This window comes from Mollisia scopiformis (genome assembly GCF_001500285.1).
Source record: "Mollisia scopiformis unplaced genomic scaffold LY89scaffold_24, whole genome shotgun sequence".
Classification (NCBI taxonomy): domain Eukaryota; kingdom Fungi; phylum Ascomycota; class Leotiomycetes; order Helotiales; family Mollisiaceae; genus Mollisia; species Mollisia scopiformis.
In genome coordinates, this window is record NW_017263604.1 from 492,107 (window position 1) to 518,421 (window position 26,315).

At 47.4% G+C, this 26,315-nt stretch overlaps 12 protein-coding genes across 12 annotated transcripts; 7 read left to right on the forward strand and 5 right to left on the reverse strand.

Annotated features, from left to right (window-relative positions):
• The first annotated feature begins 172 nt into the window (after positions 1-172).
• Positions 173-2,021, forward strand: LY89DRAFT_689095 (cytochrome P450). Its single transcript, XM_018215842.1, has 2 exons — positions 173-612; positions 659-2,021. Exons 1-2 carry the CDS (start codon positions 314-316, stop codon positions 1,878-1,880), a joined length of 1,521 nt encoding a protein of 506 aa, XP_018065532.1. The 5' UTR covers positions 173-313; the 3' UTR covers positions 1,881-2,021.
• A 432-nt stretch (positions 2,022-2,453) lies between these two features.
• LY89DRAFT_239168 (uncharacterized protein) lies at positions 2,454-4,166 on the forward strand. Its single transcript, XM_018206087.1, has 2 exons — positions 2,454-3,825; positions 3,949-4,166. The coding sequence occupies exons 1-2, from the start codon at positions 2,691-2,693 to the stop codon at positions 4,083-4,085; spliced, it is 1,272 nt and encodes a 423-aa protein (XP_018065533.1). The 5' UTR covers positions 2,454-2,690; the 3' UTR covers positions 4,086-4,166.
• A 633-nt stretch (positions 4,167-4,799) lies between these two features.
• LY89DRAFT_625661 (Arabinanase/levansucrase/invertase) lies at positions 4,800-6,089 on the reverse strand. Its single transcript, XM_018211082.1, has 2 exons — positions 5,466-6,089; positions 4,800-5,388 (listed from the first exon to the last, which is right to left on the reverse strand). Exons 1-2 carry the CDS (start codon positions 5,932-5,934, stop codon positions 4,892-4,894), a joined length of 966 nt encoding a protein of 321 aa, XP_018065534.1. The 5' UTR covers positions 5,935-6,089; the 3' UTR covers positions 4,800-4,891.
• A 1,519-nt stretch (positions 6,090-7,608) lies between these two features.
• On the forward strand, positions 7,609-8,732 carry LY89DRAFT_239181 (uncharacterized protein). Its single transcript, XM_018206088.1, has 2 exons — positions 7,609-7,737; positions 7,789-8,732. Exon 2 carries the CDS (start codon positions 7,930-7,932, stop codon positions 8,698-8,700), a length of 771 nt encoding a protein of 256 aa, XP_018065535.1. The 5' UTR covers positions 7,609-7,737; positions 7,789-7,929; the 3' UTR covers positions 8,701-8,732.
• Positions 8,733-9,303, reverse strand: LY89DRAFT_239182 (uncharacterized protein). The gene has a single exon (XM_018206089.1). The coding sequence runs from the start codon at positions 9,049-9,051 to the stop codon at positions 8,764-8,766; it is 288 nt and encodes a 95-aa protein (XP_018065536.1). The 5' UTR covers positions 9,052-9,303; the 3' UTR covers positions 8,733-8,763.
• A 300-nt stretch (positions 9,304-9,603) lies between these two features.
• On the forward strand, positions 9,604-10,558 carry LY89DRAFT_239201 (uncharacterized protein). The gene has a single exon (XM_018206090.1). It carries the CDS (start codon positions 9,749-9,751, stop codon positions 10,391-10,393), a length of 645 nt encoding a protein of 214 aa, XP_018065537.1. The 5' UTR covers positions 9,604-9,748; the 3' UTR covers positions 10,394-10,558.
• Position 10,559: 1 nt separating this feature from the next.
• On the reverse strand, positions 10,560-11,908 carry LY89DRAFT_239218 (uncharacterized protein). Its single transcript, XM_018206091.1, has 2 exons — positions 11,404-11,908; positions 10,560-11,318 (listed from the first exon to the last, which is right to left on the reverse strand). The coding sequence occupies exons 1-2, from the start codon at positions 11,661-11,663 to the stop codon at positions 10,925-10,927; spliced, it is 654 nt and encodes a 217-aa protein (XP_018065538.1). The 5' UTR covers positions 11,664-11,908; the 3' UTR covers positions 10,560-10,924.
• Positions 11,909-14,010, reverse strand: LY89DRAFT_239290 (acid protease). The gene is made up of 5 exons (XM_018206092.1): positions 13,723-14,010; positions 13,415-13,668; positions 13,284-13,364; positions 12,236-13,229; positions 11,909-12,177 (listed from the first exon to the last, which is right to left on the reverse strand). Exons 2-5 carry the CDS (start codon positions 13,517-13,519, stop codon positions 12,155-12,157), a joined length of 1,203 nt encoding a protein of 400 aa, XP_018065539.1. The 5' UTR covers positions 13,520-13,668; positions 13,723-14,010; the 3' UTR covers positions 11,909-12,154.
• Positions 14,011-15,264: 1,254 nt separating this feature from the next.
• LY89DRAFT_556551 (uncharacterized protein) lies at positions 15,265-15,978 on the forward strand (the record flags this gene model as incomplete). The annotated part of the gene is made up of 1 exon (XM_018208377.1): positions 15,265-15,978. A coding segment is annotated over one exon (714 nt), but the record flags the coding sequence as incomplete, so codon positions are not given.
• A 2,655-nt stretch (positions 15,979-18,633) lies between these two features.
• Positions 18,634-20,377, forward strand: LY89DRAFT_239324 (uncharacterized protein). The gene is made up of 2 exons (XM_018206093.1): positions 18,634-18,854; positions 18,916-20,377. Exon 2 carries the CDS (start codon positions 19,116-19,118, stop codon positions 20,259-20,261), a length of 1,146 nt encoding a protein of 381 aa, XP_018065541.1. The 5' UTR covers positions 18,634-18,854; positions 18,916-19,115; the 3' UTR covers positions 20,262-20,377.
• A 1,438-nt stretch (positions 20,378-21,815) lies between these two features.
• On the forward strand, positions 21,816-22,469 carry LY89DRAFT_654925 (uncharacterized protein; the record flags this gene model as incomplete). The annotated part of the gene is made up of 1 exon (XM_018212322.1): positions 21,816-22,469. One exon carries the CDS (start codon positions 21,816-21,818, stop codon positions 22,437-22,439), a length of 624 nt encoding a protein of 207 aa, XP_018065542.1. The 3' UTR covers positions 22,440-22,469.
• Positions 22,470-22,724: 255 nt separating this feature from the next.
• Positions 22,725-24,080, reverse strand: LY89DRAFT_595324 (cytochrome P450; the record flags this gene model as incomplete). Its single annotated transcript, XM_018209854.1, has 2 exons — positions 22,725-22,888; positions 22,943-24,080. The coding sequence occupies 2 exons, from the start codon at positions 24,078-24,080 to the stop codon at positions 22,725-22,727; spliced, it is 1,302 nt and encodes a 433-aa protein (XP_018065543.1).
• Positions 24,081-26,315: the final 2,235 nt, after the last annotated feature.

Genomic DNA, 26,315 nt, shown 5'->3' on the forward strand with positions numbered 1-26,315 from the left:
AACTCGGGTGGGCTTCCGTGACAGCCTCCTTTTAGCGTGTCAATCGGATCTGGGGTCGCACTGCAGCGGCGTTGGGGGCTTTGCTCGGTTGGTCGTCATGAATTGCGGGGGTGAGCTGCAGCCCTGACGGACCACGAACACGGCATTCACGGTTACTCGAGCTGGAAAACTATAATTGAACTGCAATTCTCTCCAGTTCACTTTTTTCCATTCGATAATATTCATGAGACTTCATATTTGATTAGTTGGTTGATCTTCTTTTCTTTCGGTATTCAAGACCCTGCATAGGTATTGGCGATCCTCGGCTCTAGAAATGGCGGTCACCGATTTTATTCTCACTCCTTGGGCAATACCAGTTGGTCTCGTTCTCTTCTGGCTTGTACCATACCTTACTTCGAATACTGCTCTTCAAAGCATACCCGGCCCTTTTGCTGCTAAATTCTCGAATCTTTGGTTGTTACTGCAAGCACGGCAAGGGAAGAGATATCTCAGTGTTGATGCAGCTCACAAGAAGTATGGCAAGCTTGTCAGAATCCAGCCAGATCATGTCAGTGTGGCAGATGAATCTGCCATTCAGGAAATCTATGGCCATGGAAATGGATTCTTGAAGTCGTAAGTTTCGCGACTCCTCTGAGCTTCACAGCTAACAGTCTTGCAGAGAGTTCTACGATGCCTTCGTCTCCATTCAGCGGGGTCTCTTCAACACCAGAGATAGAGCAGAACACACACGAAAGCGAAAGACAGTCTCTCATACCTTCTCCCCAAAGAGCATTGGCCAATTCGAAGTCTACATGCACCAGAACCTCGATATCTTCGTCAGACAATGGGATACATTATCCACCAATGCGCATGGTCAATTCGCCAAGATCGACTGTCTACACTGGTACAACTACTTGGCATTCGATATGATTGGAGATCTTGCATTCGGACAACCATTCGGCATGTTGGAGAAGGGAAAGGATATCACAGAAATCAGGATGACACCCGATGCGCCTATTACGTACGCACCAGCAGTCGAGGTCCTGAATCGACGTGGTGAGGTTTCAGGTACTCTTGGATGTCTTCCACAACTCAAGCCCTACGCCAAGTATCTTCCGGATCCATTCTTCTCCCAAGGTTTAGCGGCTGTCCAGAATTTGGCTGGCATCGCCGTTGCCCGTGTAAGCCAAAGACTCGAAGGCAAGCAAGATGTCGAGCGCGTGGATCTCCTAGCCAGACTCATGGAAGGTAAAGACGAGAAAGGAGAGAAGCTCGGTCGTGAAGAACTTACCGCTGAAGCCTTAACTCAATTAATCGCTGGCTCAGACACAACGTCAAATACATCTTGCGCAATCCTCTATTGGGTGACCAAGACACCCGGCGTCCTGCAGAAACTACGAAAAGAACTCGACGAGGCAATCCCAGAAGGTGTCGATGTCCCAAGTTTCGAGATGGTCAAGGACTTGAAGTACATGCAAAAAGTCATCAACGAGACTCTACGCATCCACTCCACCTCTGCTCTCGGCCTTCCCCGTGTCGTTCCTCCAGGAGCAGGGATCGAGCTACTCGGTCATCATTTCCCTCCTTACACCGTCCTCTCTGTTCCCTCTTACACGATCCACCACTCCAAGGAAATCTGGGGAAGCGACGCTGACGAGTTCGTGCCTGATCGTTGGGATAATCTGACCGAGAAACAGAAGAACGGCTTCATTCCTTTCAGCTATGGACCGAGATCTTGTGTTGGACGCAATGTGGCGGAGATGGAATTGGCGTTGATTGTTGCAACGACGTTTAGGAGGTATGATTTCGATCTTTATCAGGATAAGTTAGAGACGAGAGAAGGGTTCTTGAGGAAGCCGCTGGAATGTTTAGTGGGGATCAAAAAGAGGACGAACATTTAGGATTTAGGTCGGAGTGGGTATTGGAGCTATGGCGTTGGTTTGGAATTTGCATGTGAGTCAATGAATTACTGATTTGACATTGTACATCCTCTTGAGAAGTGCTGTTTGTTATCTTATTACATTTGAAAAGTTTAATACGGTGACAGCGAATGTAGCATTATGTTCGCGCGTGAAGTCGTGTACAAATCGCGACTACCCCACTTCAGTCTTCGCTCCTTCCGACTTGATCAAGCTCTTATATATTCCATCTCGACCGTTTCGTTCCTCTTAATCAAGTCCGGAATACCATTTTAGTAACCCATTCTTATAGTCTAGCATCATGGAAAACAGGCATCACATCTTTGCGATTGTCAAGGTTCGTGACAGATATCGGAGCCTTGGAGTGATAGAAATTCCAGAAGTCAGAGCTTATGATGTAAGTCACCGAATCCAACAATGCAACAATGCACTATCCAATCCCAGGATCTAGAAGAGCTAACCTAAATATGGAAAGGTTTTCAAGAACTGCCTCAGCATTATAAATGTCTTCGAAGCGCCTGTTAACCGCCTTGCCCTCGAACACGAAATTCGATGGGCTGCAACCCTCACCGATGAAAACTGGAGACTTGACACCATTGAGGACTGGAGACATGATCGTGACGCATTTTACCCGTTTCCGTTCATACAAACCTGCCTTGTTACAGGCTATTTTTATGCCCAGCAAGCAGCATTCCCCGACCTGAACTTCCTGCTGGACTCACGGTGCTTGATATAACCAATCTCTCGGCAACACGGTATTGTTTCGTCTTTCCTGGCAACCATCACGAGAGCATGGCAACTATTGCCGTGGATGAATCTTTGTCCGAAGACAGATTGGACAACGGTGCCGAGGGAGTTCCTGCACATGAGGCACACTTTCAATCACCGGAACACCTGTACTCATACGGGCGTTCTCCTATGATTAACATGATGCCGTTGTCGGCTGTTCAGTACTATTGTATTGCTCGCGGCATTTTCCAGAATGAGCAATGGGATAAGGCCGCCAATTCTGCATTTAAATTGAACGGACGCCACGTCATCGACGCTGCCACCCTCAAAGCTACATGGGGAGGTGCTTGGAAACGGAATAAGATGCAAGAGAATGGGAACAGTCGAAATGTTGGTGTGGTCCGGAATCGCTTAGGCACCATTCGAGGGGCGGCTTTGGAGATTGTCATTCGAGTAGCATTCTCGACTTCTTTAGACAATCTGCCGGTTCTACTCGATTCTGCTAGGAAACTTCCCGACTTTTGGCCTACCTTGAAAGCTAGGATCTACTCGTTGCCTCATCTTATTGTGGACTCGGCAACAGCTGGACAACTTTTGCGGACGGTTCTTAAAGACGAACGCACCATCGACCTCAGCCCGTTCCCCCTCAGCGAAGAACAAGTGTCTCAAATACTTTGCCACGACTCAATGAACGAAAGCTCATTAATCATTCTAAGCTTGTCTGGGAATCAAAATATCCGTGAAACCCTTCTCAGCGAAATCCTCGATCGGCACAAAGCGCTCGAAGAGCTCCATCTGCTCAACACTCCTCAGATTCCGCTTCAGACAAAACTCGAATTGATGAGTAGAGTTGAAGGGATCATGTTGATGGATTCGGAACTCTTGGCTAGAGCTTTCTTGTGCACTGAAGTCGTCGAGCCGTCGATGGCAATGGACCTCAAGTCGCAGCCGACTTCATTTCACTATGTCCAGCCTGTCGTGAGCCAGATCACGTTTCTGGTCTGTAATCAAATGACTGAGAGGCTGCAACGCTTACCAGACGGTGGTCTTGATGTTTCAAAGAGTAACGTCGACGACCCTTCCGGCCGGCGACGTCAATTTACCACAACACTCTCTCTCGAGGCCATAAACAGTGACAAATTGCGAACTCTGCATGGCCTTGCTAAATATATCGCCTGGACTTCTACTTTCGGCGCATGTAAGTGTTACGAATATGTCTCGTATTACGACCCGAAGGGCATACCTAAAGGTTTCGACATGATGTTTTATCAGTCTCCTGGGATACTATCGACAAAACTTAGCTAACCTTTCCGCTCTATAGGGGTTGATTTTGGGTCTGATACACATTATCGGGGACGACAACTAGCCCTCATATTCTCAACCTCAACCTGCACAAAGAATCGAGAATACGAGGCTACAACGATTTCGTCTGACCTCTACCGATTCAAGTCCCTATGACATAACCCTTTGAGGATCGAGTTACTACCAGGCAAGAAGCGATGTAAGCCCAAAGGTATTAAACATGGTGAATGGACGTTCGTGCTACTCTACGAGCAGGCCGAAATGCGTAGTGGACAACCATCATACCAGTATTTGAGATACGCTTTTGTTACTGCAAAGTCAACGAGTAGCCCTCGGTCGACCTCGAATCCCAATTCCAGAGATACCCATGCTATCTACTATGACTTTAAGAACATTGTCGTACTTGGTGTGAAAGAATACCTTCATGCCATCTTTCCCGGCTCCGGCGCGAGAGCAATGGAAGCACGGAAGACAATTGGGGATATTTGGAGAACCTGTATGCATCCACACAAAGGTCACAGTCACATCAAAGTATGCTCGAGGTCCGAAATTGAGTCGTGGATCCGGTCGGTGGACTTTGATGATGAGCAGAGAGAACGCTATAGGGGCGAAGCAGATGCCTCGTTGAAGAGGGCATCGCAGTCGAATGGGACGACGCCCTCGAAGAAGACTCGGACTGGTTAGGCAGGGTAGACCGATAGACATTATCTGCGCGTTAATGAATGAAGTGTAGAAATGTTCGCGGATTGTATAGCGTTCTGTTAGTGTTTCGGACAAATCTTATTCAACAAATGCTGCTTTCGTGCGTCCATCACTTGAAGGATTTCCTTTCTACAAGCGTCGGGGAAGATTCCAAAAGAGAAGATAGAACTGCCAGCTGCTGAAACTTGAATATCTTGGCTTTGTGCTTCAAGCGTCGCCTTGGCCGGAACAAAATCTTATTTTCATGGTTATGCAAATATTCACTCCGGAGTCAATACAATCTTTCCCTCCTTATCATAAAAGATCTCCCTAACCTTCACACATCTCAAGTGATTCTTCCCACTCATACTTGTATCATGATGAAACAACCACCACCTCCCGTCATGCTCCACAATACTATGATGCGTCGTCCACCCTTGCACAGGCTCCAATATCTTCCCTCCATACGTGAACGGACCCACAGGACTATCTCCAACTGCGTAGGCGAGATAATGCGTATCTCCAGTAGAGTACGAAAAATAGTATTTGCCGTTATATTTGTGCATCCATGCAGCTTCAAAGAACCGTCTATCGTGATCAGATGAATCTAGCGGTTTCTTGGTCACGGGATCGAGGATCTCGAGCTCGGTGGGTGGGGAGGTGAAGGAGAGCATGTCTGAGGAGAGTTTGGCTACGCGTGGCAGGAGAGCGGGACCAGATTGCGCTTCCATGTTGGTGTATGCTTCTTTGTCGAATTTTCCTGTGGTCCAACATTGTACTGTTTGCAAGGTCAGTACTAATCATAGACATCCAACTTCTTCCAAGCTAGATTTGGAAACTGGGAGGAAAGCGCACATTGGCCACCCCAAATCCCCCCAAAATACAAATACGCCTCCCCATCCTCATCCACAAAACTCGCCGGATCAATACTATAACTCCCCTCAATCGGCTTCTCTTCCGGCTTAAACGGCCCCTCTGGCTTATCCCCCACCGCGACCCCAATCCGAAACACACCCTCCGTATCCCGCGCCGGGAAAAACAGATAAAACTTCCCATTCTTCTCCGCAGCGTCCGGAGCCCAGAGCTGCTTGCCCGCCCAGGGAACATCTTCGAGGGAGAGAACGACCCCATGGTCCGTGACGGGCGAGCCGACCGCGTCCATGGATAGCACGTGGTAGTCGGTCATGGCGTATTGGTCGCCATTGTCGTTGTCTTGGATGGGAGTCGCGATGTCATGCGAAGGGTAGACGTAGATTCGGCCGTTGAAGACGTGCGCCGAGGGGTCGGCCGTGAAGATGTGGGTTACGAGGGGTTCGGAGGACATCTTGGCTTTTGGTTTTGGGTGACGGATATGGTTTAAGGAATTGGATGGTGATGGAGAGAGGTTCTTATGTAGGTTCGAGATTGGAGAGTTTAGCCAGATTAGCCATCGTGAGGGTTAGGAGACTGGTGTTGATTGAGGTTGGAGGTTGGATGGTGTTGTCGATGTGGGGAGAGGGAGGGTTTATCCGAGACTGCATATAGCCTGAATTGGTTGTTCCGGGCACCGGGAGAGCGGATCCGAACTATGGCGTCTTGCCCTATTAAGTTTAGATTTGAGTGAGAAGTGTATTGAGCCTCATATGATTGAGGTGACTTGGGGCTGATGCGGATCCTGGCGTGTTGCTGGTGGTTTTGATGTTTGGAACCCTTTATTGGATTGATGGGAGTCATGTGACCATTTTCCTCATCTTCTTCCATGTTTTCCATCATGTATATTGAAGTTTATTGATCCTAGAAGATATAGTTGCCCTCAAGTATGCGCTGTAGTTGAGACTTTCGCGGAATCTGGCTCCCGCCTCACTTATTTGCTTTCCTAGATGCTTGTTATGAAATTTGACTTCTGCGGCTTATTCACTGCCTCGCCTTGGAATAATTTAGGCATGCTGTGAAAAATGGGTTGTTTGATGATGATTCAAGCTTCTTCAATATGAATATGATGGGAAGATTTAGCTTCGAAAAGTTCGTGATTCACTACCATTCCTGCTCAGCCGTCGGAACGACTTGAGCTTGGTTATAAAAAGGTTCCATGGTGACGCTCAGATACACTTTCTCTCTCACAACACTTGCTGTAGTCGAGAACAATTCCCATACCGAACAAAAGAGTACCAGGGACCTGAAAACACAAAGATTACCCGCCTCCCTTCAGTTCCAAACCAAGACTCTCGACCTCTTGTGAGCCTTCATTCAAGTCAACTGACAGCAAAATCTCGACCATGTCATTTTTCAATCACCGCGGAAGTACTAATAAAGCGTTCATCGATGCCGCTAAGTCCGTCGTAGACGAATTCTTCAAGGGTCGCAAGAGCATCAACATAGCAGAAGGGAAAGAACCGCAATATTGCAAGTCTATGCCGTATCCTGAAGGAAGGCGCACATACTGGGCAGTGTTATGGAGACAAGGAGGAACAGGATCTGAATGTGACAGCGATTTGAAACAGGCGCTTAGAGACTTGGCGGGGAAAGGTGAAGGATATGGAGCCCGAGGAGCATGGAAGTGTAAAGTGGATGTTTGAGAGACTAGACGAAATTCCACCATACCATCGAAAGGACGACCTGCAAATTCGATAGTGGGGAGTAATGGGATGAAGGTAGAACACCATGTCCATAGTATGCATGAAATAATGCCAAATTTTGCACGACATGTGGCTTTCCACCGACTTGATGTAATATAGAAGGCGACAAACATTGTATTTCTCAAGCATTGACCAGACGGGACTTTCGGAGCTGAAAGTTGACAAAATAGCAAGTAGGAACCGACTTCGGTGACGACATCTCCTCTCTCCTAGTCTGAATGCAGGCCATCACAGAAGTCTGATGCTTTGAAGTAGCATGAATCAATTAGAACAAGTGTATTACCTTGGATGACAAATTATCTATTTGGTCGTCGAGAACTCTATGCCGCATGATCCTTATTGCGAGTACACGAGCTTGAACCTCTCAGCAGCAGAATGTCCGTGTCTGAAATGAGCGTTAGGTAAGCTTCTCCACTGGACTTTCTGGCTAGTGAAACGGATTAGGCAGTTGTTCCTCTGGCGATGCAGTTGTTGGAAAAGACCAGAGACTCTCAGAGGTGAAATTACCATGAGTGAGACACAAGTCGACCCACTTTGGCAGTCCCGTCTAATAAAACTGCCAGCATCTGCCCCTCCATTCCGACCTCGCCGCCTTTCCCCTCTCGGAAGTTTTAGCTTCCGCCACTGCTTGTCTGCGGGGTCTATAAAATCAACCTTCCTCGCAGCCGCATCGTCTCCCTCCTTTCAACAAAACAACGACAGAAATGCCCTCTTTAACACTCGATACCACGACCTCTCCACATACACAAGAACATGGCCAGACTCAGTCAACATCGCGCTCGGCGTCACCCGTCCGCGCCCCTCCATATTCCCCGATAACACCAACCCTCTCAACCGCCCGACCTATCTTTACCCACACCTCACAACCTCCCCCAGCCCCAATACCCCAACCACCGCCTGAAACAATAGACTTCAGCACGAACCCAGATGTGCTGGCGCTCAAAGCTACGATGAGCATCCTGCAGCAGCAGAAGAAGACCGCGGAACAGGACATGAAGCTCCTGGCAGATACGAAAGAACGCGCGTTGAGAGATCCAGAGCGCTTTGCGACAGCGCTGACAGAGGGCCGGATACACACGAGAGGTGACACACTCTTTAATCCGAGCAACGAGGCCGACAGTGACGAAGAGATGGAGGATGCAGACGACCTGGGGCAAATCGAGTCAGGAAGACAGGCTGTGGCAAGAGCTACGAATGAGGAGAAATGGAAACCTCTACCTACGCCTCAGAATGTAGTCAGGATGCCTGCTGTCAACTGGGAGCAGTATGGTGTTGTTGGTGACTCGCTGGAGAAAATACACAAGGATCAGATTGCGAGACCGAATGAAGGCATCCCACAGAAGATGGGGCCTGATGGGAAATTCCAAGCTGGATCCGAGGGGCAGAGGAGAGACTATCTTGGCATAGCGGCACCATATAACCCGTTGAAGGATAAGATTGAGAAGTCTGGCACCAAAAAGTCTGGGAAGAGGTAACAGATGAGGGAAGGGACTATTGCGTGTGGGTTGTTTGACCGTCTATCTTCCGCACGAAAGGATTTATGATTTACGATTCAATGAAATGCGGGCAAGCATGTTCTGGCGTCGGAGCATAACTATCAAGGCGTATTCGGGTGTATGGCGGTGGAAAATTAGACAGACTCGGACCAGAAATCCAACGAATCGGCGGGGCAACCCATGAAATTGCAGCTCACTCTTTGGAACATCATTCACAGTCACTGTCTCCTCGTGCTCGGAAACACTGGTAAGTGCCAGTGCCATTGAGAAGACGAATAGTAGCAAGTATCCGTTCTTGTGTATCCTCAGCAGGCTGTAGCTGTCGCTCATTTCAGAAACGCGCGTAGGATTGATGCAAGTGCACGTTCAAAGCGGAAATTGCTGCATGTGGATTGATCAGCTTCTATCCGCAATGCTTCCAGGTCACATACAGCAGTAACGTTATCCAGATGCAGAAGCGCAAATAGGGCTCATGACTCCATCATGTTGAGGTATCAAACTGTTTGAGAGCTCTTTAGAAGCTACGTCGACTCAGTTGATCTCATCAGGAGCTGAGAATCAAATCAATAGTAAACAAGAGCCGAACCATAATTGCTGGTTATAAAGTGCTTTCATCCCATATCCAATTTGCATGGCCGTTGCTGCGCCAGAACTATAGATGAACTAGTGCACCAGGCGCAAGATATAGCTAGTGTCCCCTATTGTGTTCATAAAGTTAGTGTCCCACGCAGTTGTTGATCTCTAGCGTGCAACTTGATATAGAGGGACTTGATTTGCACGTCTTTGAAGCAGATTTTTCTACCATCAAGAACTTCTTTCGCAACACAATTTTCTTGGACTTCAACGCTATCTCACGAACCACGAGCAGCTCTGCCTTGAAACGTCTTAGGTACTGTTCTGTCTCTTAGTACAGCAATTCGCAATTCGCGCAAGTTAAACCGCGCTCGCTGGCATCAAGGCTTTGCGCTTCTAACACCTAAGATGAACCTCAACATCCTGAACATCCATCTGTTCAACTACCAACACAATGGCAAATAAGAACCGACGAACTGCGGCTAAGTACAGTCCAGGTACTTCTAAGTTAATTATCGCAACCAAGCCCACTCTACGCACACCCCGCGAAGTCCAACAAGTCCAAAGCCCGAAGCTTATCAACACCGAAAAGCATTACAAGCGTCTCCAAGGCGCCAATGCAGACATCACAGTCCTTCAGACAGACACCAACTTATCTCAATATCGAATCACTACGAGATCCTTCTCAGATGGTTCAACTCAATCCCAAATTGACCATCCCTACCAAGAGAAAGGGTACGATTTCATCACCAACATGACTGAAATCACCGAGGATGCGCGCAAGGGCTGTCTTGATGCGCGCAAGGGCTGTCTTGCTACGCGTTGGGTCGAGATCGTTGTCGAGGTTGAAGGTACCGGTGATGTCAATGTCGCAATTCTCCGGGAGCTCGAGAAGTTGCGATTCATATTGAAGCATATTACCAAGCTCGCGATCCGTATCAAGCTTCCTGCCCTCACCAAGTTCTCCGGTCAATCACTCGCGAGTATTGCGACTTCTCAAGCTTACTCCATCGTCGAGCGGATCGTCAGAGAGGTTGATGAAGAGATGATATTGGTTGATAAGATGAACGTTGCCGGAGAAGAATGCTGCCAAGCTTGAGGATGTTCAACTCATGTTTGCTGTTCCCTTCTATGTTCTGGCGTTCCAGAAGTGGACTTTAATGTGTCAGCTAAAGGAGATGAAGGCTCCAGTTCTTGTTGGTGTGAAGGATAGGAAATGCCTGAATCAGCTTAATCATATGGAGATGAAGCGTATTCGGAAGATGTGGCGAACTGTTCAGACATCCTGAACCGCGAGGTGCAGCGTGTTAGACTCGCAGGTTTTGCCAAGATGGATTGCTGATTGGTGAGATGGAAGCAGCTTTCGATTGGATGTCTTCGAGACTTGAGGTTCTCACTTGGAGGATAATTTCTTGCAGCTGTTGATTTTCATTATGCTTTCTTTTGCAGATTTCTTTTTTCATACAACGAAGGGCTTTGGACTTGCATATGAATTCACCTTGTGACTAATCATGAAGAGCAGAGAGTATATGCATGATACTTTACGGACATGGCCCATATGCTAGACACGGCTATTGTGATAGAGAATGAATGGTTTTTGCAAACCTTTGCCTCCTCAAATACCGTGCGATCAATCTAACCAATGCCCATCTTTCCAAGGAACATCTAACCGACAACCATGAGTATAGGCCTGCAAACTAAAATCAAAACTCTCCAACCCCTCCACTTTTCTCATATCCTCAAACAATACCTCGCGTTCACGCCGCCACGTGTTAACAGGCCACCCGCCAATCACAAGCACTCTCAACGTCTTCAGAGACTTTAGTCTCGAGAGCGCCTCCCATACTTTGATCCACTGTTCTCTTGACGCTGGCGCCTTGTTGACGTGATAATCCCATTGTACAGAGAGATTTACGATGGCGTCTCTGCGTCGAGGGATGACCACGCTCTCGAGGTGGAGAACGGATATAGCGTCTGTTCGGAACTGACATGCTCTCCACGTCATATCGATAGTTTCCACGTAGCTTCATATCAATCATCAGCAAATGTCTTCAATTCAATCTCTCTCTGGTAAGGATGTATAAATACAAACAAAAAGATATAGCTCACACTTGTCGGCACGTGAAAAGAAGAGCCAGAACACTAGCTCCTGGCCACGGTGACCCTTTACGCTTGAATCTCCTATCGTTCTGAATCTGACAATCGATCGGAATCCCGTTGGGATACGTAAAACAGTATTCCCAGATCTTGTTTCGGAGCTCGAATGGAAGACGGAGGAGTCTTGACTGCGATTCATCCCCACTGTAGACTTCTCGGCGAAAGATGGCCGATAAGGCCCTTCTCCGAATGATTTCTGTCTTTGGCGGCATGTTCGATTGCGTTTAGACTTCGCAGAAACCAGGCCCAGGTTGAAAATTTTATCGATTCATTGACAGAAGAGGGTGCAAGATGGGTTTTGAATGGTTTCAGATTGCTGCCTGGAAGTTCGTTGGTTACAGGGGAGTTGTCTGCACCAATGACAATTGGGCGAGTCACGTGAAAGCACCGAAAAGTCCCTGAGCTAGAATACATATTTTGTGAAGAATGCGTTAGGGTATAATAATTTTGTGTGGAACAAGAGCCAAACTCATGTGCTCTCGAAATAGATCTTGAAATGGTGAGAATGCTACGCCCAGTCGAGCTTCTCGAAAGCCTTCGCTAAACTCCCTTTGAGACATCATACTTATCTTATAGAAGCGGTCACTTTACTTTCTCCCTTACGTCTTAGTAAGCGCCAGTATAGAGCAAGCATAGATAGGGATCTTTTGAAGAAAAGACTCCGAGCACAAGGTAACAGAAAAGGGATCGTCCAAGTGAATCGTCACTTTTGATTTGACTTGGCTACTATTAGAAGTCAGGGGAATAGACGCCACGAAACATCCTGCCTGGAAGGGGAACCCACTTCTGACTTCTCTTAGATCTTGATCAAATACCGAGATAAAATTCTCTAGAAAGGGCCATCCCAATTGTATAGTATTGTCCGGTGACTGGTCAAACCCCACCATGCAGGACAAGCCACTGCCCGGCTGACCCACAGATTCGAGGCTGTATTCGTATGGAGTAAGGATCATTTCATTGCCACCAAGAACAATGGTCAAATTCGGTAGGAATTCTCGATTCTGGCAGGGAAACGTCATGAAGAAGCCATCATGCTCACGAGCGCCGATTAGCTCGTAGAGCCTATGGGACCAAGCTCCAGGCAGACGAATAGCTGGAATCGATATGGAGAAGGTTGCAACGCAATGGTCGAAATCTTGTCTGAGGGAAGTGCCATCTCCCCATATTACCGAACGTGCTTCTACGCTCCAAGAGTCGGGTGTGGTGGGTGTCAAAGGTAAAATGGTGAAGTTGTGGTCACTATATTGGGTATCCACACCACCTATAACGAGCTCGCCATTCGTTCGAGGCTGTAAAAAGTCGTGGGGGCCGTTTGGAAGTCTAATAGAAAAGATGTTCCTGTCTAGTGTGCCGCTCTCCACAATAGTCTGCCATGGCGAAGAGAAAGGTACTACGGCTTCCGTATCGAATCTTGGTTGAAACCCAATCACCCCGCTGTATCCGCGATACCAATGGAAGTAGCCGTCAGCCCAGATGTCTGTTGCTTCAAGAAATGGTTGTCGCTCAACTTGAAGTCCACCAAAAGATAATGTCTCATTAGATATCGCCCCGTGGGACATCATGCTTGCATATTCTATGGTGAGCTGTTGTTGGCCTTGGACGAATGAGGATGAGATTGATGAATCGAATCTGGACAATTTCCTCGAATTGCAGAACTGGCTGGCGCATGCTATTGAAGGGACGAATAAGACGTCCCAGTCAATGTCGATTGACATCAGGAAAGGCTGTGGTGGGGTTCCGAGAGTGGCATCAATGCCGTAGAGGACTATGGCGACGTCCTTTAACTGTTGTTAGAAAAGAAATGCTCAAGGAAGAAAGGACATCAAACTCACCTTGAAGGGAATCTTGTGAGTGTCATCATTGAAATCTTGATACGAGAAGGGAACTTGTTCGCGCTTGAAGCGTTGTGCGAACTAGACATATTAATCGCTATATTTATACCAGCTTCTCGGTAGGATCTTACACTGGGAGTTGGAACGTAGTGTTCATGGATTGGAAACCGATGCAAAACAGCCTGTATGGAGCCTGAAAGCGCTACAGCACAATAAAGAACGAATGAAGTCTTCATGGGAGCGGAACAGCTGGAAGATTGGCATGGAAGTAAACCTAATTGTCGTCTTCAACCTTGTCATGGGGCAGAAGTTGAAAGCTGAATCGTATACACTGTTTGAAGTCTTTAGTCTCAAAATTGAGCTGCCACACAGCGGCATGATAGCACTATGTGAGGAATACTTTAGATCTGGCTATTGTATGTTGGTTGTTGGCTATTACTTAGCCGAAAAGATCGAACAACATTTTGTCCAATAGAGACAAGGGAGCGAAAGAGCGAGAGGTAAGCAGAGAAATTTACAACAGCCTCTTCCTGCTATCAAGCTCCTCTTGCTTTAGGGGACTATCTTTCGTTTCGATTAAATTGTTGCCATCGCCAGTGCCTCTTGACTTTCAGCTACAACTCCCACATTTGACAGGCCGCATGAAAAGGGATAATTCAGATTCGGAAAGACAATACTGTGACTAAGAACATCAAAGGAGTATGCCGTTCGCATCATTGTATTTTCCTCGGGACGCCGAGAACATGAGTAAATCAAAGACAAGAGGAACGGAGGGAGCGCCAAAACGACTTGGACCATGGAGTCAAATTTCTGGGTTAACGCGGGTCGCAAGAAAACCTAGCCGAACACGAAACACTCTGTTGGTCGCTTCCAATACCATGGCATGAGCTGCATTGTGGCTGAATTTTCAACGTTAGTGGCGGGGATATGTTTCAGTGACTACAGAAATGTTTTGTTGACTAAATATCGAGTCGGCAATCAATCGTCTTCGTGGTCTTGATGGCCGACTGTATTAAAATTGAAGAACGTTAGATTCCATCCTCGCTCATACCTGCATCCCTCTTGCCAAAATGATCGACATTGCAATTTCTTGGAAAAGAGGCAATGCACGGGTACGAAGCATCGTACGAGTAAGTCTAAGGCATAAAAAGTGCCCTGGTCCCACATGAGACCTACGAAGCTGAAATCATGCTACACTATTGGTGGGTTCAATTCGCATCATTCGATGGTAGATTCCGAACCGACCGCCTTGATGCCGTGGATGTTGTCCCCTTGTTTTGTACCCCGAATGAGCGATTTTACCGTTCCGAATACACGGTTGGGCTCCTGGCTACTGCATGCCGCGGCACAAGGTGACATCGCCGACCAACGGAATAGGTCAGTCCTGCGTACGTGGCACGGAATGGCTCTTTATCTTCTTTAGCGGTGGCGTAAGCTAACCCGTGCGCATCCCCAGAAGAGTTACTGTGTCTCATTTCTCGACCCCGCTACCAGTATTGAAAGCCACCACCAAGGATACGAACGCCAATCAATCATGTTCGGAAATGCAGCTCATGTGCCCCGGCTTCCAATATGTGATTGAGCTCGGCAAGATGGCTATAACATCGCCTAGATTGTTGGAACTAGATATCATGGGGAAAAGGAGTAGCCCATTTTCAGCCTCTGGATGTTTCCCGGCAACATGAACCCACTCCCCGGACCCGAGTCTGGATCGAGCGGAGGCGGTCGATCTTGAGTGAGTTGCGTGTCTTTACGTTTTCTTTTTCTTTGGTTTCAGTTGTCTTTGACTTCCTGTAGCTTCGAGTGTCATGGCACAAACCGAATACTCTCTATGCATCAACGCTCGTGGGCTCCATGATATGGATATACAAAGGACGACGTCCCCACTTTTCGGATCATCATCCGTCACTGTGTTCGCCTTTTCACGATGTCACAAGCAAACAGCAATGGTATCACTGGTGCGGTCGACGCCAACCTCCCCATCCTGATGACTATGGTAGCATTCTCAGCCATAGCTCTGTACAACGTGCTTGAACTCAACGTCATTATCTTTGCAACTTTTAGATGTCGAAAGGGCTTGTACTTCTGGAGCTTTATCGTGGCTACTTGGGGTATTGTACCGCACACAGTGGGGTTCATCTTTAAGTTCTTCGCGGTCACATCAGTATGGTGGGCGCCACTGGTTCTAGTCTCTGTCGGCTGGTTTGCGATGGTGTCTGGGCAGTCGGTGGTGCTGTATTCTCGACTACACCTGGTGGTTCGAAACTATGAGAGAATTCGCTGGGTCCTTTACATGATCATATTCAACGCTGTTGTACTTGGCATCCCCGACATGATCTTGGCGTTCTTTACCAATCGCCCAAATGCACAAGCCTCTGTCGTCAACGCCTTCACGATATTCGACAAGGTGCAGGTTAGCATATTCTTCGTCCAAGAGTGTATCATCTCGGGCCTCTATATCTACGAAACTGTACGATTGCTACGACCTGCTGAAGACATCGGTCGAAATCCACTACGGAAACTCCTGGTTCATCTCATATTGGTCAATGTCCTGGTATTGATCTTCGATGCCACACTTCTTGGCACTGAATATTCAGGCAATTGGGAGATTCAAACGACCTACAAACCTGCCATCTATAGCATCAAGCTGAAGATCGAGTTCTCTGTGCTGAATCGCCTAGTCAGTATCGTCAAGAACAAGGAATTTGCTCTCAGCACTCAGAGCCACAACACGAATTCACTTCAACTAAACACCTTTGCCAACACCGTGAGCTCTGCCGTAGACAGCAGATCTACAGATGATGCTGACAAGGAGGATGAACGAGCAAGAGTCACGACAACTGAATTTGTCTTGGGACCCGCGGACTGGAACGACGAGTCCTCGAGTGGACACAGGGCTGGAAATATTGAGGATGCAGCGATATCTGTGTCAGAATCTCAAGTTCAGTTTGCGGAAGCATATCCCAAAAGCTATTAATGTTATACGGTGGAGTCAGGTTCGCAGGATGTATTGCCTTGGGATGGGATTTATTGGACATAGCCAGGGGACGGTCTGGAGTTTTGGTGTCTTGAGCCTTGAGCTCCTCTTCATGGCGTGGGAGTCATTGTTTGTGAAAATCTTTCTGAAAAATCAGTATAATTACCCCACGACTCAATATTCCATTTCATTCTGATGTTCTTGATGCTTGATCTCTGACAATGTAAAGATCTTAATGCGAATGTGCGAATCGTCAATATTTTGGCGTTCGTCACGAGGCGGTCTACCCGAATCAACGGCGGTCTGTCTTGCACTGCCATTTTATATACAGACGTCCCATACTTGATACAGATTGCATGAGACCTGAAAATGAGGCTGACTAGCGAAGTGTATCACCAACTAAGGGCGTGCCTTTAACATGGCCGCGATGCTGTACGTCCAGAACGAAAGACCTACACGAGCGATTTCATATCGACAGCCTTTCTCATTTCTTGGATCTTTTACTGTCAATACTACATTACATCATTCATTGATACATTCAACATCTTTATCGCTTGATGCGGCACTTGTTGACCATCAGAGAGCTTTATCTTCAGAGCCATACCCGTGCGCTGTCGGGCAGCAGTGTGCTGCGTGCGCCTCTTTTGCAACACCTTCCACGACGTTGGATGAGAACCCTAGGAGGACTATACGGAAGATCTGGATACATGTGAAATCGAATCAAATGCACAGCAGTCGTGATTACCATGGATCTCCCTATGAATATCACGGGTATAGGCAAGCAGATTCAACAACATTAGAAGCTTATAAGAATGTCACTGATAATGGTAGATATGCATGACAGGGTCAATCTGACCTTTTATACACAACTTATTCGGTTCCAAGGAGATGTCGGCCAGAAAGAGATACTGTTCCAGTCCCTAAGCAATCCGCAGCAGAGGATGATTCAGTCGTGGGCCCATGATTTGGGCTACGCCTTTGAATACACGTTGGCTACGCAGATCGCGAGAGTCGTCAAAACACCTCAAGCCCCTTCTAATTTCAATATGGGAGATCTTGATTTCATGAGTTTCCAGGGAAGTTTTGCCTTTGGAGATCCATGGCCGTTCAAAGAAGGTACACTTTCTGAAGAGGTCATTGGGGCAGACGCAGGAGGACCATGTCTATCCAATGAGCATTCAAGCATTACATATGTTCCTCCAGCCACGAATGATGCGATGTCGCAGGCAAATCTTTCTTTGGGTAGTGTTGAAAGCATAGAGAATGATGGCCATCGTCAAGTCACGTCACTGTGCCAGGAAAATGCGACCAAGCTATGGACGAGCTGTTTAGTCAGCTTCTACAACCGACCTACTATCCATCAACAGAAAGCTTCAAAGAGCGCTCTATAGAACCTGTCACTCCTATCCATGAGCCTGTGCCACATGCTGCGGAGCTGGAGCAGCATGTGGACGGATCTGAAATTCATAGAGATACAGACCAGAAGACTGGCAAAGATCAGCATCAAGGACTTGCAACTTTTGATAATTCTTCATCTTGTGAAGAGAGCGAAGGGTCATTCAAATCTTTGGCTGGCAGGAAGCATTCTTTCACTGGCACAAAGCCTGATCATGGAAGAAAGCGCATCCGAAAACTATTCAGCCGGAGGACGACTTCACACAGTCCGGTCAACGCTCCTTTTTACCAGCACGTGTTCGACTTGAAATCTTCGCGCGTTGGCAGTCCATCATCTGCAAATTCCGCAACATCTGCAGCATCAGGGAGACGGGGTCCACTAGACGCAGCTTCGCGGGCAACAGCAAAAGCGATCAAGGCAATAAAGGCATGCTGGCGTTGTAAATTCCTGCGTAAGCCGGTACGTTCATCTTTTTCATTTTCGTTCATAGTCGTGTTCGTTCACTTCTCATTTTACCCGCACAAAAGCTCTGAGTGGCTTTCTCATAACGTATGAGTTAGATGACTGTAAAATAAATAATTTGTTTGTACTGGTATCTATGTTTGTGCATTGGGACCGTCCCGTTTTTGTTCTTAAGTTTTTTGCCATGTATACTTACCAACACCAGTGTTCTACGGAAAATCCATGCTCAGGTTATCCCAAAGGTGCAAAGAAGCCCTCCAATCTTGGATGGTTTAATGTAGCCTGTCGAAGAGGTACTTTCATAGAAGAAATGGCGCCTTTGTATCTGTGCCCCAAACATAGCACAGAAATGCCGATATGCCCATCAGACATGACTACTGAAGCTGGTACAAGAGAGGCAGAAGAGGCAAATCAGTTGTTGCAGCGTCATCTCGGGTCGCGGGAGAAAAACCTCAACGAATTTCGAGACTCAGTTCGAACTGGACGCCCGAGTTCAATTTGTGTTGCAAGGCGAGATGACTTGCTCCTAGCAAGCATGCTGTTTGTGACCCCTCCACAGATAATCTCGCTACAAGCTGCCTCTAATCCTCTGAATGAGTGCATCGATTTCATCGTACAGGAGACACTCGATTCTCAACCCTCTCGGCTAGTAGTTTCCCACAATTGCGATTCACAATTGGTAGATGCAATAATGTTGCTGCGATACGCAGCCCATTATCAAGCCGGCATTAACGGGGTACGCATTTCTTCTCTCCCTTGTTCGTTTGGGGGAGACAATTGCTAACATGATTGCACAGGATCAACTGATTGCCCAATCACTTATTTCCCTTCGAAGCAGCCTCGAGGCACTAGCTATCCTCGACTCAGGCTTGCTCAAAGCGCGGTACATGAAGCTTGCGTTCACTCAAGCTGTCTTTTTGATTGCATCGATAGGTTGAATCTGGATCTGAAACTGTACCTGGAAGAGCTTTTCCGCGTGTTCTTTACAAAAGCGAACATGAAAGCAAAGGAAAGTTGGTGGTTATCAACATTCTACAGTTTCTGCATCCAGGCTACTGTTCGGCGCGTATTGTTACAGCTTCAAAACTCTCCTAGAAGTGAGCTCGCAGCCAAGCAATATCTTCAGCTCGCTGTAAGACTTTTCGCAACAATCTCGGCCAACTATGATCCTTTGATGCGCGATTATGCGTCTTTTAATCCAGACACCAGCGCGAAGGGATCCAGGGTGTCAGACTTCCGTGATGCACAACTGGTCATTCAGCAGTCGTCTTGGGCTTCCAAAGGGATTGACTGCTCGGCAATTTATCTCATGCAGCTATTTGATGATGACTGGAGTGAACTTGCTGCGGATGACATAGTTCCGATTTACGATGAACCGATACCAGTCCCAGAGCTATCTTCCCCCTTTGCTGACCCTTGTGTGGACCTTGATTCCCTAGGAGCATCAAACTGGGCACAGGACTTCGGACTCTACCAATCGTTCAGCCCGAAACCTTACCGCCCGTCATCTCTCTCGTCGATGGAGTCCGTGGACAATTTTACGAGGATCACATTCTCGCTACCTGCAGCTGACACCAAGAATCATATTCCACAGGAACGGACCCTTCATACCTGTGACTACCATCTATGTACTGTACCATCATTCCCAACTCTAGCGGGTCTCAAATCCCATTTGAGAGATCATGCCGAAAATGTGGTGCGCCAGTGGAAGGAGAAACAACCTTCTCGTTGTCTTTGGGCTAGAAACTGCAAATCTAAAGCGATATTCAAGACCGAACGGATATTTAGAACGCACTTGGAGAACGTGCACATTTCTCCAATTCTCTGTACTGTGAAAGATTGCCAACACCGGAAGCCATTCAGAAGCAGATACGACCTCGAACGGCACATTACAGTTTTCCACAAAGAAGCGTCGGCTTCGTATTTGTATTGTCCATGTACTAAGTGTGACCAGAGTCCTATAGCCTTTATTAGGAAAGACAAATGGTTATTACATATACAGACGTGCCACGAAGACACGGAATGTCCTTTCGATGACTGCCCTGGTGGGATAAATGGCGATGTTTGTCTCACTCACAGCGATGTGGTTACGCACATTCGAAAGGATCACTGGAATGACGGGAAGAAGCAAGCCTTTACATAAATATTGTGTTGTTGGTCCAGGTCCAGGTATTTACCATGCTCAATCGTTTAATTATTACTGCATCGGAAGTTCGAGTGACTTTTCTACTATACGATCGCTCTATTCTGATAGAGGTAAAAACCTCGAGTGATTTAGTAGATGGGACAAGTAGGACAGCGTTGATGAATGCACAAAGAGTGTAGACACCCATCTGTGGTACGAAGGTTAGAGTCTACAAACTAGTAACGAGACATGGAATGTTTTATGGCAGTGCGACCGCTTCTACTTGTGCCCAAAAGCTCCGGATCTTTCGGTCTATATCCAGATTCTGGGCATCCAGCTATCATGCCGAACAAATGTCCTTTGCCTCTATCTAGTCACATGAACCTGGCTAGTAATTTAGTACTTATTGGCAACATACTAGGACGAGAACTAGTCCTGAGCTCTAAGATATAGATCAAACTAGAAGAAATGCCTGCTACTATTCCTCCTCCTCGATAAAATGGACAAGTACCATGTTCATCATTTCGTCTGCCTTGTCTGGCATCTTTGGCGACAGTTCACAATTAACATAATAATCTTGCTGATTGTTCTAAAATTCTTATCTATTGAACCTAGTCTCGAGACATTAGGACTCAGGATGAACCTCAACTCGTGCTTCACAATTTTAGTCAAGTTTTAGGAATTAGTGTGATCCATATTCCATCCACTTCACCACAAAGAAACAATCTTCCCTGAAACCACCTTGACATTCTATTGCCTCCTTCTCCTAAGTTTCTCAACCTCAGAAAGTTGAAAGATTGCCGTGATTATCCAAAAAGAAGCGCCTGCACTCCATTTGTCTTTTGTATAAGCATAGCTTATTCAAACTTAGACTGGAAAAGTAAGTATCAGATTGATATTGAACTTGGAGAAGCACAGGAAGCGGAGCAGAGTGTTTTGAATCTTGTCAGATCACCTGATACCCCTAGTCAATGGCTCGCTTACTTACTGCTTAACAGGATGACTCGATATTCTTCCTAGACCTCAAAACGATGATACTGGTAAATTGACCTCCTATATGGGTACTCAGGGCCAAAATTCTGTCAGTCACGTGTAGCTTCTGGGCCAATCAGCTCTCATGCCGAATATACGCGAAGAAGCGCGGGGTAAAGTTCGACCTTTCTCCCCAACATGCATCTCCAAACCCACTTTCACTCCACTCTCAATCCCAAACAAGCATCTGCAACACTTATTCGCCGCAAAGCTTATATACCCCGACCAATAGCTCCACCTTGGCACTCAACTGCCTTCTATACGCGAGGTGACGCCAACTTAAGCCTCACTGCGACGCTGTCGTGGCTGTGTCTGGGCAGTGATAACCTCATGATACCACCTTATCCTATGACATCTATCAGACCTTGAGTTGCAGCTAAGTTCTCAGGTTGATTACTCTGTTCCGTCTTACTTGATCTGCATTATATCACTTTACATCATCACCGGCATTCCGGGAGAGTTATAAGGAAGCCGTCAAACAAACTCGAACCTCAACTACAAGCTTCACTATCCAAACACAACACAACAACCCCACTCAAAATGCCAACCAAAACCCTCCCAACCCTCCTCCCCTACCGCGACGCCCACTCCACCGAAGTAAAATACACCGCACCACCCTCGTCCTCCTCCTCCACACACCTCTACAACACCCCACTCCCCTACGACTCCGACAACGAACCCCTCATCCCCAACCCATACACCACGCTCCCCGCCCCCCTCTCAGACTACGACCTCGCGCACTTCACCGCGACGGGACGTCCCGCGCCGGCCTTCAAATCCCCCAGCGGCCTCGCCTCTCTCGGGGGCCACATGTTCACAGCGCCTCAACTGCTCCCGCAGCGCTATACCGACGACTCTATCATCCCCGCTATCATCGTAGACGTTATTCCCAGTCCGTCGCTGCATCCGCAGAAGAAGGCGAGGAAGAATGGGTTATTGGGGAAAGTGCTGCGGCCGAGGGAGGGTGACGGGAAGGGGAAGGGGGTTATGAAGGTGGCGTTTATGCCGAGGAGGGAGTATCTGAAGTATTTTGCGAGGGGCGTGCAGGGGGAGTATATTGGGACGGAGCCGTATCGGAGGTGGAGTGAGGAGGAGCTTGAGAGGGAGTTTGGGAGGTTTAAGCCGGCTTGTTTGGAGAAGAAGAAGGGCGGGAGGAAGATTTGATGGATATGATCATGAATGAAATGGAAGGGAATATGAACAAAGGAATGCGATTGGTTTGGATATGATTTCGATAATTTGGGAGCGGGTGTTTTGGGCGAGATATATACCCGTGTTAGGAATGAGATTGATTCAATGAATGGAGTTTTGATGTTACATATTCCATAAAATGGATGAGGAGAATTGTATGTGACCAGCGCCAGTACCAAGCCTATCAAGCTACGCCTGACTCCATGATTATGCCCGCCGCAAGAAAGAAGGCCATTCCACCGTTTGGGAAGAGAGTGTCTACTCACTAGCCCGGTGCATCTTAACCATGACACCATTCTTAGGAGCCATCACAATAGACAGGCCCTTCTTCAACCCACCCTCCATGTCTAGCGTCTCGATCGCATCATACCTTTGTACCAACTTGGCCAACACAAACGCAATATTATTCATCGCATATTGTTCTGCAACCCAATAAATTAGCCAAACCATCTTCCACCATCACGGAAAGTACTTACGACCAAGACAAACTCTAGGACCCCCAGAAAACGGCACATATTCCCACCCCAACTTCCTCTTCTCCCACCTACTCGGCCGAAACTCCTCCGCGTCCTCTCCCCAGATATCATGTCGTCGATGCATAACATAAGTCGAGAACCCCACATTCTCACCCTTCTTAATCACAATCGGACTCTTGAGATCCGGGCCGCCACCTACCGGCAGTATCGTGTCTTTCAATGCGAATCTGCCGTTTAGAGGAACGAGAGGGAAGAGGCGGAGAGTTTCGTATATCACGTAGGTCATCTCTTTGCATGCTTTAAGGGACTCGAATGTCATCTCGTTGGTCGGATTGCTGGCTGTGCCGAAGTGGGAGAGGACTGCGGCTCGCAGTTTGGCGAACTCGGCGGGGGCGCGGGAGAGGAGGAGGATGGCCCAACCGGATGTGGCGGATGTTGTATCGCGGCCGGCGAGGAGGACGTGGAGCATTTGATCTCGAAGCTCGATGGGATCTCTGGTTTCTTTGGTCAATTCGTCGAGGAGGGTGAACTTTGGTTTTCCTCTTGCGGTCATGGTTGCGTGCTTGGCATCTGGACTAAGAGCGACGTCGACGAAACGAGAGACGAAGTTCTGGACTGTGGCACAAGCTTCCCTGAACTTCTTCTTTGACACGAAGAGGTAGAAGCCTCGGATGCGGAATCGCCATGAGATGAATTCTTGGGCGTAAACCATTGCCTCGGCGAAATCAATCTGCTCCTGCATATCCTTGGTGTTTCCTGATTCTTGGGAGTAAAGGGTGTTGGACTGGCTGTTGACTGATTGTCCAAATAGAAATTCGGTGCTGAGATCCATTGTAAGGCGGTAGAGTAGTGGGAGAAGGTTCACCGATTCGATCCAACCAGCAGCATTCTCTTCAGGCATGACTTTAAGCATGACATTGAGATGTCGGTTGGTAGCTTCGAGGTCACCTATCTGTTCGCGGGCGAATTGTGGTTTGAGCTGATGACGGTAATGAGCCCATTTCTCTCCTTCTGCCGTAAATATTCCATGACCCAACATCTCCTTGAACATCTCATGTCTCTGTGGTCCAAGATCGAAGTCGTGGAACTTAGTTGCTAGCAGGGCTTGAATGTTCTCTGGGTCATTGGTGCTAACCATGGTTTCGTTGAAAAGATTGTGGATACGGAAGGTATAACATCCCATATCAATAGAGCGTTTTCGAACGACATCTTCCAAGAAGTCGAGGTCTATCAATATCAGCCTGGGAACTTTCTTGCAGGTCCACTACCACTGCCTTCTCCATCTTGGATATCGAAATAGGTCATAGAATTCAACACATACCTTTAAGACGACCCAAAAGCATGTTTATAACAAAACCATACCTCTCAACCCCTCCAGGCAAATGATTTGGGACTTGCGGAGCATCCCTACAGCCCTGTTCCTCGCCCCATTTTTTCACCGCTCTCCAACCCAGCCAATTCCGAAGCTGAACAAACGCTACCCAAGCAGTAAATAGAATCAAGATCTCCGTGATGTATAAATGCGCCATGATGAAGTCGACAACAATACTTTCACAAGGAACGCGGGATACGACGAATCTTTATAACCAAGCTACACGAACGAGCAGTCCAATCAGACGAAGCGAATCCGGATGCGACACCAGGCGTCGGCAAAACTTACTGCAAAACAAGCAACAGAATTCAAATAAAGCATAAAGGAGAGTCCTCACATATAAGATAATAAAATGACGGAGACAGAAACACAGCGAGGCCACATTGCGAAAGCCCGATTCGAGGGTCTCGCATTGCATGTGGCTTCACATCGCACTCGCTTGACCCTGTTGCTGCAAAGCTGTGCCGTTTGGCAACTTGAGCCGGGACAACTTTCACGCCGTGCACATGCTTCTGACAGCATCGGTGGGTCTGGATGCGGTTGTGTGTTGCGAGAGGGTGTCAAGTACGATTGCTCTCTTTTGATTGCGTGGCAGCTTTTCAGCTTGGGATGGGAAGAAGGGATGAAGTCGATGAGCAGTAGAGTGCGCTAGGCAAGCTACGCTAGTATCACGTGAAGTCCCCAAACGTGGAGGTCTTTTGATGAGTCTTGACAGCTCAGACTTGTCGATTTATACTTAAACAGATGTAATGCTACTGCTTCAGTGCTTTCTCTTGCCTTGTGGCGGTTGTACGTCGATTTTCCAGACTTTGTCACATGATTCATTCGATATTTTTCAGAATTAGGTAGGTAATATGTTTTTGTCTGGAAATTTTCAAGGCTGAGCATAGTTTTGCAAAATGTTACTTTGCAAAGATAACTGATTGGAATTTTATTTGAGTGTGTAGGAAGTCTTATTGCATCTAGACACATAATTTGTTCTTTATTTTTAAACTACCTAGGTAAATATTGTAGCGTTGGACATTCCTTCAATTGCATTGCCTGAACGCTTCTCAGAAAACCTGCCCGATCGACGGGATGCCCTGCAGCCCAGGTAGGCTATGCAGCATTACACCGTCACAATTCCCATGGGAGCAGCACCGGCCGTTAGACATTGATTGAAGCTCGAGTCGGGCATGGGCATCTGCCCAGCTTGCAAGGCTAGTTAGCCCGAAAGAGAACAGCATCGACACCGACCAGGCCGTTCAGTGAAGGACTATTGCAGCTTGACCGGGAGAGACTGTGCCTTCAGGAGTCTGTTAAGCCCTCTGCCGGTTTGTGTGTTTGCCGTAGCAGCTGCGAACGTAAGCGCGGACGCGGCCCAGGCCAAGGTGAGTGAGAATTGTCGGTAGAAGTTTTGACGACGAATTGTTGATGGAACTGGTGCTATTTTGCGATTGCGTTTAGTGCTGTATATTCGAAACAGTTCAAAAATGAGGCTCAACACGAGGAGAAATCCTGCGATTGCAAAGACATTGAGGAAAACTGTAGTTTCCAGCTTGATGGCTTCGTTCAGGGAGTCCTGGGACAAGTGCTGTCCTCGTAAACCATTTTGAAGCTTCTCTGAAATGGAAGAGTTTGAAGCAAAAGCTGAAGCAATACAATTGGTATTGTTAGCTCTAATAGCACATATTCCTGGCAAAGTCAGCAATGCTCATGAGGAGATCCGGACATCTCTATTGTATACCATAATACCCTACTCGGATCTTGGTTTCTTCGTCAACTTCGATCTGGACTAAGTGGAGATTCGGAATCCCTGGGGAGTTTGAAACACAACTAGACAATAGAAGAGCTCATTTCAGTCAGTTTTGCATCGACTGGGATTTTGCAAGGTTGAATATATTGTAAATTAAAAACAATGGAATGACGAGGGCATATACAAAGATTTTACTGCCGATTTGCGTTACGTTTGCCATTGCTTATACCGATGTTGAGACTCGATGTTCAATTGTCCGGGGGGTA

Bases quoted from the DNA above. Each gene is read 5' to 3' on its own strand.
- LY89DRAFT_239168 (XM_018206087.1), top strand. From the start codon at position 2,691: ATGGCAACTATTGCCGTGGATGAATCTTTGTCCGAAGACAGATTGGAC. The intron at 3,826-3,948 runs GTAAGTGTTACG...TCCGCTCTATAG, and splicing joins GACTTCTACTTTCGGCGCAT to GGGTTGATTTTGGGTCTGAT.
- LY89DRAFT_239290 (XM_018206092.1), bottom strand. From the start codon at position 13,519: ATGAAGACTTCATTCGTTCTTTATTGTGCTGTAGCGCTTTCAGGCTCC. The intron at 13,365-13,414 runs GTAAGATCCTAC...TAATATGTCTAG, and splicing joins ACTACGTTCCAACTCCCAGT to TTCGCACAACGCTTCAAGCG. The intron at 13,230-13,283 runs GTGAGTTTGATG...CAACAGTTAAAG, and splicing joins CTCACAAGATTCCCTTCAAG to GACGTCGCCATAGTCCTCTA.
- LY89DRAFT_239324 (XM_018206093.1), top strand. From the start codon at position 19,116: ATGAAAGCAAAGGAAAGTTGGTGGTTATCAACATTCTACAGTTTCTGC.
- LY89DRAFT_239182 (XM_018206089.1), bottom strand. From the start codon at position 9,051: ATGAGCGACAGCTACAGCCTGCTGAGGATACACAAGAACGGATACTTG.
- LY89DRAFT_239181 (XM_018206088.1), top strand. From the start codon at position 7,930: ATGCCCTCTTTAACACTCGATACCACGACCTCTCCACATACACAAGAA.
- LY89DRAFT_625661 (XM_018211082.1), bottom strand. From the start codon at position 5,934: ATGTCCTCCGAACCCCTCGTAACCCACATCTTCACGGCCGACCCCTCG. The intron at 5,389-5,465 runs GTGCGCTTTCCT...CCTTGCAAACAG, and splicing joins GGGGATTTGGGGTGGCCAAT to TACAATGTTGGACCACAGGA.
- LY89DRAFT_689095 (XM_018215842.1), top strand. From the start codon at position 314: ATGGCGGTCACCGATTTTATTCTCACTCCTTGGGCAATACCAGTTGGT. The intron at 613-658 runs GTAAGTTTCGCG...ACAGTCTTGCAG, and splicing joins GGAAATGGATTCTTGAAGTC to AGAGTTCTACGATGCCTTCG.
- LY89DRAFT_239201 (XM_018206090.1), top strand. From the start codon at position 9,749: ATGGCAAATAAGAACCGACGAACTGCGGCTAAGTACAGTCCAGGTACT.
- LY89DRAFT_239218 (XM_018206091.1), bottom strand. From the start codon at position 11,663: ATGCCGCCAAAGACAGAAATCATTCGGAGAAGGGCCTTATCGGCCATC. The intron at 11,319-11,403 runs GTGAGCTATATC...ATTGATATGAAG, and splicing joins CTTTTCACGTGCCGACAAGT to CTACGTGGAAACTATCGATA.